General features: G+C 44.4%; 1 protein-coding gene and 1 long non-coding RNA gene across 4 annotated transcripts in view; one reads left to right on the forward strand and one right to left on the reverse strand.

The window, feature by feature from the left end:
* The window catches only part of ELMO1 (engulfment and cell motility 1), an 818,731-nt gene that overhangs the window by 507,326 nt on the left and 295,638 nt on the right, over window positions 1–15,767 (reverse strand). For all 3 annotated transcript variants that reach the window (XM_068236401.1, XM_068236400.1, XM_068236402.1), the window contains exon 5: window positions 10,687–10,737. In XM_068236401.1, the coding sequence (XP_068092502.1) occupies window positions 10,687–10,737 (51 nt within the window). The remainder of the gene's footprint in view (window positions 1–10,686; window positions 10,738–15,767) is intronic.
* Window positions 1–15,767, forward strand: part of LOC137518491 (uncharacterized) — a 46,514-nt gene that overhangs the window by 20,493 nt on the left and 10,254 nt on the right. The window contains exon 2 of the long non-coding RNA XR_011020834.1: window positions 1,507–1,586. This is a non-coding gene — a long non-coding RNA (uncharacterized lncRNA). The remainder of the gene's footprint in view (window positions 1–1,506; window positions 1,587–15,767) is intronic.

Below are 15,767 nucleotides of genomic sequence, written 5' to 3' on the forward strand. Positions count from 1 at the left end.
TTGAAGGATGCAGACTTCTTCCAGTACCACTGCTTGAAGAAGGTTTCTTCCAGAAACTGGCAGGACTGGGAGTTGAGCTTGACTCCATCCTCAAACCTGAAAAGGCCCCACAAGCTCATCTTTAATGATACCAGCCCAAACCAGTACTCCACCTCCACCTTGCTGGCGTCTGAGTCGGACTGGAGCTCTCTGCCCTTTACCAATCCAGCCACGGGCCCATCCATCTGGCCCATCAAGACTAACTCTCATTTCATCAGTCCAGCTGCGGGGCACGGCGATGGGGTCGAACGTGGCCCCGTCCTATGCTAATTTGTACATGGGATTATTTGAGGAGGCCTTTGTTTATACTAATTGTCTGTTCCGGCGACATGCCAAGTGCTGGTACAGATTTATAGATGATATTTTTTGTGTGTGGGCGAGGCCGCGTTCGACCCTTGATCAGTTTTTGACTACTCTGTCCCAATGCTGTAGGGAAATTAGACTGACGAGTCATGTGAGTGGTGAACAGGTATCTTTTTTAGATACCATTATCATGAGAGAGGGTAATTTCCTAATTTCTGACCTATATGTTAAAAGCACAGATTGTAACTCCTTGATGCATTATAACAGTTTTCATCCGTCCCATGTTAAAGATGCTATCCCAAAGGGTCAGTTTGTGAGATTGGATAGGATAGTCTCTAACCCTGAGAGTTTGAGTCAACGACAGAGTGATATGACTATGAAATTTAAACAAAGAGGATACCCCTTGAGAGTAGTCAAACCAGAGATGAGTTCTAGGAGGAGATCGAATAAACTATTTCGACTCCCTTTTGTTTCAACCTACAACACATGCAGTTCTGAGATAGGTAAAAGTATCAGACGTCATTGGCACCTTCTTAGTAATGCATTTCCTAATATTCCTGAATTTAGGTACCCCCCTCTTCAGTCATTTAAACGAGCACCCACGGTCAGGGATAAAGTATTCCATCATAAACATATAGGCCCCACTTCTAATAGGAGAGTGGGTACTTATCCTTGTATGGGATGTCACATGTGTGTACATATTATCAAGGGGTCAGATTTTTATCATCCCACCAAAGGCACAAAGTATCAGATCAGGGACTTTTTTACCTGTGAGTCAAATTTTGTGGTCTATTACTTAAAATGCCCATGTGGCCTAGGCTATGTAGGCATGACCACGCAGAAAGTGAGGGATAGGATCTGCTCACATAAAAGTACCATACGTAATGGAGATAAAAAGCAAGCGGTTTCAGCACATTTTGTGGAAAAACATCACAGTGTATCCCAACTTAAGGTTCAAATAATTGATGGAGTCCCTAGTACATGGAGGGGTAAACTTAGTAGAACTAATGAATTGCGTAGGAGGGAAGCTAGTTGGATTAAAAGGTTGGGAGTGATTGGTAATGGAGGACTTAATAGAGAATATGAATTAGGCTTTTGTATATAGTGTCAAATTGATGAAGTCTGGGTTGCATGTTTTAATGTATATTCTCTCTTTTGTTGCAGAGCTTTCCGTTTGTCTGCAGTGGTGGTGCCTGGTTGGGGATACCTTTCCCATACACGCTTGCTGAGGAGGAACTGGTGAGGTATAATATAATGTTTATTGTGGGGGTGTTGCCATGGAAGCGCTGTGAGCAGCCGTGTGTGTAGCCGTATGGCCGCGTTTTGTTTACATATGAGGTCAGGGGGTATCCGCCCAGTGGGCGGTATCCAGTAACGTATTGTGTCCATTGCGCACTTGGTTTGCGCAGGACTTACGAACGGACCCCTCGCGGCGCTTTGACTGGTGACATCACCCGTTTGGTGTCACCTGATCCCGCCTCAGCAAATGAGGAGCCAAGGGAAGTAGCTGTGAGCGGTGGTTGCCATGGCGCCCAGGCTTGGATTACGTAGTGGGTGTTTCCTTGGGAAAGAGATGCAGTCTTCTATCAGGTCCACCAGGCTGTACAGGTAAACGGATTGGCTGCTTGTGATTCAAAATGATTGGATGTGATTGAGGGTGGTCAGTATAAATATGACGACACTTGATTTCTTATGTGTGGTTGAAACAGCTTGAGGAAAGGCTGGAGACCTGAAACAGCGGGCTGTCGCTGTATTACCACAGATTTTAACTTGATGTTATAATAAAAGAGCTTTTTTATTTCTGGACGTGCCAGCCTTCATCTCCTTGTGTATACCTGATCTGGATCCAAAGGTGTGAGGATCCTTTGAGGCTTGGGCACCCTTGTTCCATTCAATTGAGTGCTACTCTTTTTATCATTGGGTTCTTTACCAATCCAGCCACGGGCCCATCCATCTGACCCATCAAGACTAACTCTCATTTCATCAGTCCATAAAACCATAGAAAAATCTTGAGATATTTCTTGGCCCAGTCTTGACGTTTCAACTTGTGTGTCTTGTTCAGTGGTGGTCGTCTTTCAGCCTTTCTTACCTTGGCCATGTCTCTGAGTATTGCACACCTTGTGCTTTTGGGCACTCCAGTGATGTTGCAGCTCTGAAATATGGGCAAACTGGTGGCAAGTGGCATCTTGGCAGCTGCACGCTTGACTTTTCTCAGTCCATGGGCAGTTATTTTGCGCATTGGTTTTTCCACACGCTTCTTGCGACCCTGTTGACTATTTTGAATGAAACGCTTGATTGTTCGATGATCACGCTTCAGAAGCTTTGCAATTTTAAGAGTGCTGCATCCCTCTGCAAGATATCTCACTATTTTTGACTTTTCTGAGCCTGTCAAGTCCTTCTTTTGACCCATTTTGCCAAAGGAAAGGAAGCTGCCTAATAATTATGCACACCTGATACAGTGTATAAGGTGTTGATGTCATTAGACCACACCCCTTCTCATTACAGAGATGCACATCACCTAATATGCTTAATTGGTAGTAGGCTTTCGAGCCTATACAGCTTGGAGTAAGACAACATGCATAAAGAGGATGATGTGGTCAAAATACTCATTTGCCTAATAATTCTGCACTCCCTGTATGTTCCCAATAGAGGAGATGAACATGGGAACCAGTTCAGAGGGGGAGTCAGAGAGGAGTAGGAGACGACGAGTTGATGAAAGAAGCAGGGGGAGATCGTCATCAGAAACAGCTAGTGGCAGTGTCCAGCGCCATGTATAGCCACCTATGTACAACCAGCCTACACGCCCTTCAACGTCAGCTGCTGATGCCACCATAGTGCCATCAGCCCAGGGGGGCTCAGCGGTTTGGACATTTTTTAATGTGTCTGATCGGAGCAATGCCATCTGCTGTCTCTGCCTCCAAAAATTGAGCCGTGGAAAGGCCAACACTCACATAGGGACAAGTGCCTTACGAAGGCACATGGAGAAAAGGCACAAACTGCAATGGGATGAGCACCTGAGCAAAAGCAGCACACAAAAGAAAAGCCACCCTCCTTCTCCTCTTCCTCCTTCAGGTGCAGCATCTTCAGCCGCTTTCTCCCTTGAATGTTCACAGCCACCCTCCTCCACTCCGCCTCTGCCCTTGAGCAGTTCATGCTCCTCTGCCCACAGCAGCCAGGTGTCCATGAAGGAAATCTTTGAGCGGAAGAAGCACATTTCTGCCAGTCACCCCCTTGCCCGCCGTCTGACAGCTGACTTGGCAGAACTATTAGTTTGCCAGCTGTTACCATACAAGCTGGTGGACTCTGAGGCCTTCCAAAAATTTGTGGCCATTGGGACACCGCAGTGCAAGATACCAGGCCACAATCATTTCACTAAAAAGGCGATACCCAAACTGTACCGTGAAGTTGAGAGGCAAGTGGTGTCGTCTCTGGCACACAGCGTTGGGTCAAGGGTCCACCTGACCACGGATGCCTGGTCTACCAAGCACGGCCAGGGCCGTTACATTGCTTACACAGCCCATTGGGTCAACCTGGTGACCGATGGCAAGCAGGGAGTACATGGCTGTGCAGCGGACAAACTTGTGACTCCTCCACGGCTTGCAGGCAGGCCTCCTGCCACATCCTCTTTGCTGTCGTCCTCCTCCTCCTCGGCAGAGTGGCAGTTCAACTCTACTGGTGCTGCGATCTCCTCTCCAGCTACACAGACCCAGCTCCCCAGGGCCTATGCTGCATGCCAGGTACGACAATGCCACGCCATTTTAGACATGTCTTGCCTCAAAGAGGAGAGTCACACTGGACCAGCTCTCCTGGCTGCTCTTAACAAACATTTGGATCAGCCCCGCACCTGGCTGCTGGAGATCGGCAACGTGGTGTGTGATAACAGCAGCAATCTCCTTTCCGCTATGAATTTGGGAAAGCTGACACACGTACCCTGCATGGCACATGTGCTGAATCTAGTCATTCAAAGGCTTAGAGGACATCCTGAAGTAAGCCAGGAAGTTGTGTGGGCATTTCAGGCGGTCTTACACAGCCATGGTACGCTTTGCGGACATTCAGCGGAGAAACAACTTGCCGGTGAGACGCTTGATATGTGATAGCCTGACTCGCTGGAATTCGACCCTGGTCATGTTCCCTGGCCTGCTAGAACAGGAGAAAGCAATCTCCCAGTACCTCTACAATTTCAGTAGAAGGACACAATCTGGGGAGATGGAGATGTTCTGGCCCCCGAACTGGACACTGATGCAAAATGCATGCAGGCTCATGCGGCCGTTTGATGAGGTGACCAACCTGGTGAGTCGCAGTGAAGGCACCATCAGCAACTTGATCCCGTACGCTTACTTCCTGGAGCGTGCCGTGCGTAGAGTGGTGGATCAAGCTGTGGAGGAGCGTGAAGAGGAACAGTTACGGCAGGAACAGTTGTGGGAACAATTTACATCAGAATCAGATGTTTCCTTAACACCTGCGGCAGCACAGAGGGGGTAGGAGGAGGAAGAGTCGTGTGGGGAAGAGGAGTCAGACTCGGATGATAAGGAAGGGGTATTGTTCGTGGCTGGGGGGAGGAGGAGGACTTACCTGACGTCACTGAGGAAGAGCAAAAGGAGATGGATAGTATGTCTGCATCCAACTTTGTGCAGATGTCATCTTTCATGCTGTCCAGCCTGTTGCAGGACCCCCGTATAAAAAAACTCAAGGGGAATGAGCTGTACTGGGTGGCCACGCTACTAGACCCTCGGTATAGGCACAAAGTGGCGGACATGTTACCAACTCACCAGAAGGCAGAAAGGATGCAGCACATGCAGAACAAGCTGGCAACTATGCTTTACAATGCGCTTAAGGGTGATGTCACAGCACAACGCAATAAATGTACCACTGCCAGTAATCCTCCTCCCATGTCCACGCAGGCAAGGACATGGACGCTCCAGCGATCTCATGGTGATGTCGGACATGTGGGCATTCTTTAGTCCAACGCCTCGACTTAGCGCTTCCGGATCCACCCTCCACCAACGCCTGGACTGGCAGGTACCTGACTTCCTGGCCTTAAGTGTGGATGTAGACACTGTGAGCAGCGATGAACCCTTGGACTACTGGGTGCGCAGGCTTGACCTGTGGCCAGAGCTGTCCCAATTTGCCATCCAACTTCTGTCTTGCCCTGCCTCAAGCGTCCTGTCAGAAAAGACCTTCAGCGCAGCTGGAGGCATTGTCACTGAGAAGAAAAGTCGCCTAGGTCACAAAAGTGTTCGGTACCTCACCTTTACCAAAATGAATGAGGCATGGATCCCGGATCATCATCTCTGCCTGCACGCCGTGTGACTGGTTGCCTGCCGCAAGACTAAGTCGCTCCCCACACAGCACCTCTGCCCGCAGGCCGCTTGACTGCCTTTTCCACCACCACCAACAGGGTCCAGACTTTCCTGAATTTTATATATATAGCAGCGGCCGCTATAATAATTTTTCTGGTGCGTGTACATGACTGCCTAATTTTTCTGGCTGCACTGCGGCTGCAATAACAAAACAAAAAGGCATGTACATGTGCCCATTCCCCTTTCGTGATCATTACCTTGCCGCGGTGAAGGGGCTTGCGTATCACAATGAAGCAATGACTACCGGCTATATTAGTGTCTCGGGGGGTGGCACACCCAAGATAATAAGGTCGTTGCTTCATTGTGGACAGACCAAATTTGATCAGCTGGACAGTTGTTCTATCATTGAGCTAACACAGCCCGGCGACCATATGGGCTTGAGAACCGCCACGGCCTGCACTCTGGCCATGGTGCGCACCAGTCCAGCACGGCCGTCACTACGCAAACAGCTGTTTGCGGTGTGTTACACAGTGAGTTTGGTGTGTCAGTGTGAAGCAGTACTCTAATTACACTCCCTGATTGATGTATACACATGCAAGATGTTTTAAAGCACTTTAGGCCTGCAATTTAGCATTCAATGTGATTTCTGCCCTTAAAACGTTGCTTTGCGTCCAATCCAGATTTCTCCCCAGGACTTTTGGCGTGCATCTCTCCCCCCCCCCCTCCAGATGTCAGACCCCTTGAAACATCTTTTCCATCACTTTTGTGGCCAGCATACATTTTTTCTAGGTTTCCAAGTTCGCCTCCCCATTGAAGTCCATTGCGGTTCACGAAAGTTCGCGCAAACCGAATTTTCGCGGGAGGTTCACAAACCTAAAATCGGAGGTTCTGGCCATCTCTATTAGTGACCTTAGGTGTTTTAGTGACAAAGGTGTTTTTTTGTATATTTTTTCCCCAGAACTGGATCTTTTTTTTAAATAATTTTCCAATTTGTCAAAATACTTTTTCTAACATCCCAGCCATTGGCGTATACATACTGGAAAGTGAAGGTCATTCTCTCATCACCTTTCTCACAGTTCTCTTTTCTCTTACTTTCCCTAAACACAAGATCCTTTCTGTCAACTCTGCTTGCTTTTACCATAGCTTCATTCTGTTCTTTTTGATCATATCCTCTTTTCAGCAAATTTTCTTTTAATTCCTCAGCTTGTTGCACAAAATCATCATACTCTGTTATTCTGCCTTAATCTCAAGAATTGTCCATAAGGTAACGATCTAAATACGTGGTCAGGGTGGTAGCTCTATGTAGTAGGGAATTGCCCGTAATTTGTTTCTTATAACCCTTTGAAACTAACCTCCCCTCCTAGATTTTTAGGGTAAGGTCCAGAAAGCCATCCTGTTCATGGCTGAATTTGTATGTAAAAATGTCATGTTGTTCTTCCCATCACTGAGATTATTAAAGAACTCCCCAAATGCTTCTTCGGTCCCGGACCAGAACACCAGGACGTCATCAACAAATCTAGACCATCTCCTGAGGCAGCTACCATGGGGTACATCAGGGCCATACACATACTGGTGCTCCCACCATGCCAAAAATAAATTGGCATATGTACATGACACCGATGTCCCCCTGGCAGTGCCCGATAGCTGCCAATACCTCCTACCGTCGTCTAAAAAAGCATTGTGAGAAAGTACAAACATGAGGCAACTGCAAATATACTTAATATAGCCAGGGTCCTTGTTTGTTTTCTCAAGGAAAAATCTAACCGCCGCTACCCCATCTTTATGGGGGATTCTGTTATAAAGGCTTACCACGTCTATTGTAACTAAAGCATCGCCTTAATTCCATGGAACGCTTTCAATACTCCTTAGAACGCCCAGCGTATCCTGGAGATGGGATAGCACCTGCTTAAGCAAGGGCCTCAGGAGATGAACCAGGTACTTGGATAGTCTCTCAGTATGGGAACCTATACCGGAGGCTATCGGACGGTGGTCTTTCCCGGGACTTGTGGATTTTTGGCAAATGGTACCATACTGGTTTTCTCGGAAAATCCAGTAGTAAGTCTTTTGCTTTAAATATCCACTTTCCACTCCTTCCTTTCAAAAATGTGCATGTTGAAATATTAAACATTAAATTGCAATTCCTTTAGGTCACCCCGCTTTTAAAGGGAACCTTAACTGAGAGGGATATGGAAGTTTCCTTTTAAACAATACCAGTTGCCTGGCAGTCCTGCTGACCTCTTTGGCTATAGTAGTGGCTGAATCACAGATCTGAAACAAGCATGCAGCTAATCCAGTCTGACTTCAGTCAGAGCACCTGATCTGCATGCTTTTTCAGGGGCTGTAGCTAAAAGTATTAGAAATACAGGATCAGCAGGAGACTCAGGCAACTGGTATTGTTTTAAAAAGAAAAATCCATGTCCTTCTCAGTTTAGGTTCCCTTTAAGCAATGTGGCTCTTCCATTGGTCTTTTTTATTTAATGGTGTTCTATTTTATCATTTTTTGCAGAGCTTTAACTTGTACAGGCTGTCACGCTGGAGTGAAATTCATTCAGATACGTGATTTAGCCTGTACTTGTGTAATTTTTTCGTGGCTTTGGCTCCATCTAGTGGTTGCCATTCATTATTTATATATAAAGCGACAACATATTCCGAGGCGCTGTACAAAGTAAGAAACAAACATGGGGTACATAATAATACAGACAATGGTGTACACCAATATACAAGATATATAATTAGTGACAAAATACAAAAATGATACAAAATACAGAATGCAAAATACAGAATTGGTAATGACAGTGATAAAAGTAACATGATAAATAAAATGTATAGTGATTTCCTAGACACAAAAGGGGAAGAGAGTCCTGCCCTTGCAAGCTTACAATCTAAAGGGAAAGGGGGGGGGGGGAAATAAGAGGAGGGGTAGTATACAACAAATATATAAAAGCAGTGTGTTTTAAGATACCTAGTAGGAGTGCAATTTGGTCTTAAAGGATACCCCAACTGAAATGTGACATAATGAGATAGACATGTGTTGGTACAGTGCCTAGCACACAGATAACTATGCTGTGTTCCTTTTTTTCTTTCTCTGCCTGAAAGGGTTAAATATCAGGTATGTAAGTGGCTGACTCAGTCCTGACTCAGACAGGAAGTGACTACAATGTGACCCTAACTGATAAGAAATTCCCCTTTTTTACCTCTTTCTTGCTCTCGGAAGCCATTTTCTGCTAGGAAAGTGTTTTATAGTTGGAATTTCTTATCAGTGAGGGTCACACTGTAGTCACTTCCTGTCTGAGTCAGGACTGAGTCAGCCACTTGCATACCTGATATTTAACTCTTTCAGGCAGAAAAATAAAAAAAGGAACACAGCATAGTTATCTGTGTGCTAGGCACTGTACATACACATGTCTATCCCATTATGTCACATTTCAGTTGGGGTATCCTTTAAGATAAAGGGAAGTGGCCTAAGGTAGTGCATATGTTTGTCGCAGAGAGATCTGCAGCAGCCCCATGCACTGACACACCTTCCCTGGTATCCAGCGCTGCAATTCTTCCTCTGTCCACCGGATAGCACTGTAACCGTATAGTAAGATTGCCATCTGTCGTCATGATGACAAACGGCGATCTCACCGAGGGATCCAGAGCCTCCGAGGACCGGAAGAAGACTTACTGCCAGCGTCTGGATTCCGGGGGAGGTGAGTTAAAACGCCCGCTGTGCTGCAGGCTCTGCACAAACCTCCTGACTGCTACCCCAGTCAGGCTCGGGATTACCACTGCTGGCTTCTTTATTCCATGCCAAGCTACACTCAGTGTTAAAGCCAAGAAGGTTATATGTAATATGCAAAGATGAAAAAGAAAATCATAGTTATTAAAATGGACTCGGTGGGGACTGATAATAATAACTATGGAAAAGGGAACAAAATGCCAACAGTAACAGAAAGTTGATGGGGACAAGATTCTGCATTTGAAAACACCTCTGATAAGTATTTGATAGTCTTCAATTAAAGTAATTAAAAAAGTTTGTAATCAAAATTGTCAAATTTCCGGAAGTATCAAAGATTAAAATTGGCTGCAAACATAAAGGGTCTTTTCCATTAAGAAATGCGATCTTTATTTTTCCAGTACCGCAATTTCACAGTGATCCAACTGGTGTTATTTGCGACAGAAGGGAATATAAAAAGCGGGCTGGAAAAAAATTGAATGGCCAAATCACAAACAAAAAATAATTTGTATAGCACAATTGCTGTGCGATATTCCTGCACTCACATACTTTGTTTAGGAAGTCAATTGCAAGAAAAATGCGTCAGGACCAACGATTGTGATCGGAAAAATCTTGTTGCAAATGCAGCACAGTATTGCTGCGTGGTTTCCATTAGTTTCAAAGTAACTAACGGTACTAGCATTTTGCGGTCCTGCAAGTGATTGAAATCAAAATGTTGCTAGTGGAAAAGTGCCCTAAGTGACATAACCATAATTTAAATGTTATATAATATTCTCATGTCTTACTGCTTATGGTAATTTCTCCATTTTGAGGTATTAATTTATTTATCACTATATAAATACTGTGAATTAAAGAGACACTGAAGCGAAAAAAAATATATGATATAATGAATTGGTTGTGTACTATGAATAATTACTAGAAGATTAGCAGCAAAGAAAATATTCTCATATTTTTATTTTCAGGTATATAGTGTTTTTTTCTAACATTGCATCATTCTATAATATGTGCAGATTACACAACAATCAGCATTCAAAATGATTCTTTCAGAGCAGTCTGTGAACTAATGACCTCTCCTCTGGCAGAGGAAAAGTAAACAATTAACTAACAGTTGAGATAATAAAAGTCAGAAAACAGCCCTCTCCACGACTTTGAAAGTCGTAGAGCTTAATGGCTTTTTTGTATAGAGATAACAATTGGAGTTTCTTAAATCTTCCTGTACTGGAAACAATTAGACTGATCTTAATGTTTTATTTCTTAGCTGTACTACACATACAAATAATATCATATTTTTTTTTCGCTTCAGTGTCTCTTTAAGTGGAAACTTACTGGGGATTCTGTTAATCGAAGAATAGCTCCATTCTTAATTTCATTGCGATTCTAAGATAAAATGGAAAAAATAAAATAGAATAATGAATCATTTATGCACATTTCAAAATTAAAACAGATCAGTAACAATATTACAAATGAATTAAAAATGATACCAAATATTAATCCGATAAATAATCCCTAAATAAAGAGAAACTGGAAGCAACTTGAAACCAAAAAGCATTAAAAACATGGATACCGTAAATCAGCATGTAGTAAAACACTTACTCTCTCTCTAACCCTTTCCCCCCCACCTTCCCCCGACAGTTTTTAGTTCTACTCGAGACAGATAGTCATACTCTGGCATATTACAAACACCATCATCCGGTCTGCTCAACCAGTTCTATACTGAGCTGGGTAAAGTTAAAAACCACACATTTTAAAGTGACACTAAAATGACACTGAACTAAAACACATATCTACCTTGAGTGTTTAATTTCTACCTGGATTTCTGTGTCAAAAGCTTGTGCTCGAAGATCAGACGTCAATGCACACGCTAATCAGTCATCACCTGAGTAGTGAATCCTAATGCTAGGGGGGGTATGATCAGAGACCGGAGGTGGTGTCCAGAAGGAGCACCAGTAAGCAGATTCTGCAGCCAGACAGATTCTGTCTTGGAGTTAACGCTTCACACTTTTTTTTTTACCCCGAGACAGTTGGGCTTACCACTCGAGTGGTTAAAAAAAAAATTAAGTAATGGGGATGTCATGTAATTGATCACTTTTGGACCGGGTTATTGCATATGTTAACAAGATGTGCAATAAGGAGATCAAAAAAGAGGTCATGTTGTGTCTGCTTCACTACTATGCTGCACAAAGAAAGAAAGACGAAGAAAGCAAGATAAGGACCTCAGCACTCTTCCACATCATACTGGCAATGGCTCATAGGATAATTTTCCAAGTATGGATTTCATCAAATCACCGAAATTTAACACAGCTAAAAAAGGAAAGGTTTTCCTATTTACCCGGGAAAAAACTGTATGGATATCGGGGCTTGGAAAAGAGGTCCAAAGGTTTTTTCAAAATACAAAAGGTATATAGAAGTATATTCGGGACACATTTTCAGCCAACAAAATTAATGATTCAACAGGGCATTTTGCCTTGACTTTTTTGTATTGTTTGGAGGATAATGGGGGTACTATAGGAGCTTTTAAACATAATACATAAGCCACCGGGGAAGCTGATTAGATAATGATATTATTAAGGAATGCGGTGGGTAAGGGCGGGTTTCTGGATCTATTAGGGAGGGATGGGCTAAGGGGATGTGGGGTAGGATGGATAATGGGCATTTTGCCAGTATGCTTTTCAAAGATGCCTTGTTGTGAGTTCTCTAGAATATAAATACTTATGCATAATGTTCATAGTCATGGATATTGTGCGTGTTAATTTTTTAACACAGTTTGACAATAAAATACATTAAAAATGACAACACAAAACAAAAACAAAGTGGCTACTGGGATATGAAAATGCCACCTTAATAGGTCTGCTGCAACAGTCATTTACCAGATTTAATGTTGTTGTACACCCACTGCTGTTACAGGTTGTGACTAAGATGCTGTGTTCTTAACTAGAAATGGCCATGGAGAGGCGACTTTTCTAAAGTTGTATGCAGCTTGGAATACACATGCATAAACCTCTAATTTGGATTGGCTCATTTGCACTGCATGTAATTTCCAACAAGACTCCAACAACTTTGGAAAATTAGCATCTTAATGATCATTTCTATTCATAAAATTAAGGAATAAGACATCAGGCAAAGTAAGAGGAATCGACTGCTTAAAGCCAATGGGTACCGCCATCAAAATAAAAAAGTCAGATACTGACCTAAGGAGAGGGAAGGCTCGGTCGTAATGAGCCTTCCCTCTCCTCTCCCAGTGCCTTCGGTGCTGCGCTGGCTCCCCCGTTCGCGTCCGCCGCCGCAGGGACTTCGGAGGTCTTCGGGTGCACTTGGGCTTCCGAAGACGGGCCGCTCCATACTACGCACGTGCGATTGCGTCATAGAAGACGCTCGCAGATAATGATCTTTTGAATGTGTACGGGCATCTTTGTGTGCAGCATCTTGCAAAGATTTTATCTGATGAGGAGTGCAGCTCCATAGAATAGACTGTGTAGAGTATGGCTCTCATACTACATGTAATGGGGTAAAATTGGCCTGTGATCTTGCCTTTTCCAAAGACTTTTATCTCAAGTGTGTATGCAGCATAACTCTTACCCAACCAACCCCCCTCTTGCCCAAAGCGTAGAACATGCAGCCTGCTGAAAAGTAATTTTGGTAGTTCTTTCCCCAGTTTCTAGTTTTGAGATCTCCTTTCTTCTGATGCTAATACTAATATCCTTGTGGTTGCTATTGCTGCCACATTCATCTAGCCTCAATCAGGGTTCCATGCTATATATTAAGCTTAACTATGGCAATGAGGCTGAATATACAGTGGGATGCAAAAGTTTGGGCAACCTTGTTCATCGTCATGATTTTCCTGTATAAATCGTTGGTTGTTATCATAAAAAATGTCAGTTAAATATATTATATAGGAGACACACCGTGTGATATTTGAGAAGTGAAATGAAGTTTATTGGATTTACAGAAAGTGCGCAATAACTGATTAAATACAATTAGGCAGATGCATACATTTGGGCACTGTTAATTTTATTGATTTCAAAATCTTTAGAACGAATTATTGGACCTCAAATTGGCTTGGTAAGCTCAGTGACCTCTGACCTACATACATCTGAATCCAATTATGAGAGTATTTAAAGAGACTCTGAAGTTTTTTTTTCCCTGATTTTCGCATACCAGCCTGTTAAGAGTTAAAGCCTAAGTGAAATCGCTGCATACCCGCTGCAGAGAACAGATTTATTACAGAGGATTAAGCCCTGCAAAGCTCCCGTGCTTGCAGGGCTTCACTTCTTCAAAGAGGCAGTGCTTTAGGCTGTAGCTCTGCCTCCTCCGCAGTCAATCTCTGCTAATCGCTGCCTCTCCCTGCCCCTCTCCGTCTTCTTTAACTGAGAGAGCGGAGAGGAGGCGAAGATCCGTGGAGATTGATCGCAGAGAGGCTGAGCTACAGCTGAAAGCTCTCCCTGTCCAGGAAGAAAAGCCCTGCGAGCCAGGGCAGCATAATCTGCGACCTGCAAAGTCGCAGAACTTTGCAGGTCGCTTTCTGTGTAATAAATCACTCCTCTGCCGCGGGCATGCGGCGATTTCACTTAGGCATTAAAGTTTTGCATCCCACTGTAAAACAGCAAACTCACCAAGAATAGAGTGTAGGCATCAGTGTACAAAACAACATGTCCTGTCACTGATGAATTTGCTAATTAACCACTTCAGGACCACAGGCTTACACTCCCCTAGTGACTCGACCATTTTTCACAATACAGGTCTGTGCAGCTTTGTCAGCATACAGCCCTACAACGAAGCACACAAATGAATTAAACCTCCTTTTCTTGTCCTTAATAGTACTTTCTGTAGGAGGTCTCTGATCGCTGCTGCGATCTTTGTTTGTTTTTGTATTAAAAAAGGGAGGCTTTTCCCTCTCTCCTTCCTCCCTCTCCCTCCCTCGTCATCCTAAATCGCCATAGGATGATGATCGCCACTCATCCCCGCCTCTCATAGGCATCAGCCTATGAGAGGGCTTCATTCCCCAGCCAATCGGAGGGACAGCCGAGTGTCCATTGTACAGCGCTGCAGGAGATCGCAGAACTGTACAAACGTACCTTGCGGCTAGCAGGATGATCACGGAGCGGAGCTCTGTGAACCGGCAGGGAACGATTGTGCATGGGCGCGCACGTTCCCTGGTAAACTGCAGCTCCAGGAATTGACTCCAATCAGCGTTAGGTGGTCCTGGGGCTGCCGCGCAGTCGTTAGGTAGTTAAAGTGTAAATGAAAGGTCCTTAAAAAAAAAAGTTTCACTTACCTGCCAGCCCCCTGCAGCCGACCTGTGCCCACGCCGTGGCATACCGATCCACTGTTCCTCCGCCGTGGCTCAATTTCCTTTTTGTAGTGGAAGCTGACTTCTAAGTCAACCTCCACTGCGCCCCCCTGGCCACGTGTATCTTAGTACGTGTTCCCGTGGCCAGGAGAGCCCTGTTAAGGCAAAGTATGAGAAAATCTCTACTGCGCCTGTGACACTTCCGGGAATGGGAGTGTGAACAAGGACGTGCACAGCCAGGTCCGCGCAGGTGCAGTGGACACCCACTGCACGGAGAGAAAGTAAGCTGCAGCATGGGAACGGAAGGTCGGTATGTCACGTCGCGGGCATAGGTTGGCTGCAGGGGGCTGGCAGAAGCCCCAGGTAATTAACTTTTTTTTTTAGACTTTTCAGTTCCGCATTAAGTTTATCATTTACATTTTTAATTGTTCACTACAAAATTATTTTGTTAATGGAGCATGTCTAACGGTTGAGCTGATTAAAGAAGCAATAAAACCCTTCTTAAAGTCAACCAGAGATGAAAGATTTGATACTTACCTGGGGCTTCCTCCCACCCCATAAACGCAGGAGGTCCCCGCATGCACTGAAGACCCAGACTGGACCCAACTGAGCCAGTTATCGGGGGGGGGGGGGGGGGGGGCATCGCGGCTGAACGGCACATCGTGGAAGGACAGTGTGGGGCTTAGTCGGGTTTATGGAGTGGTGGGAGGAAGCCCTAGGTATGTGTCAAATCTTTAAGTGGACCCAAATTAAAAATACAAGATTTCAAAATCTATTTTCTAAATTATAATTATAAATAACAGCCTTTTTTCAGCTGCATGATGACAAATCTAAAAATATTTTACATTTATTGGAGGAACCCCGCCCTTCCTTTCATATTGCCAGGACAGAATCCGGCAAAATGCTGGAGTAGATGGTGTCCGGCAAAGGAGGAATTGATAAAGGCTGCCACCTGTATAACCCTAGTTATGCAAAGAGAAGGGTGAAAAGCAGGCACTGAAATGCTCATAGGCTTGAAGGAGTGTTTATCTTTGTATGTGTCAGTGTGGTGCAACTAAATATTTTGAATTAAAAAAAAATTTGGTTTGGGTCCGCTTTAGTTTCCAAGGTCTCTGGTACA

The sequence above is a fragment of the Hyperolius riggenbachi genome, chromosome 5, assembly GCF_040937935.1.
Source record: "Hyperolius riggenbachi isolate aHypRig1 chromosome 5, aHypRig1.pri, whole genome shotgun sequence".
NCBI classification, from domain to species: Eukaryota; Metazoa; Chordata; class Amphibia; order Anura; family Hyperoliidae; genus Hyperolius; species Hyperolius riggenbachi.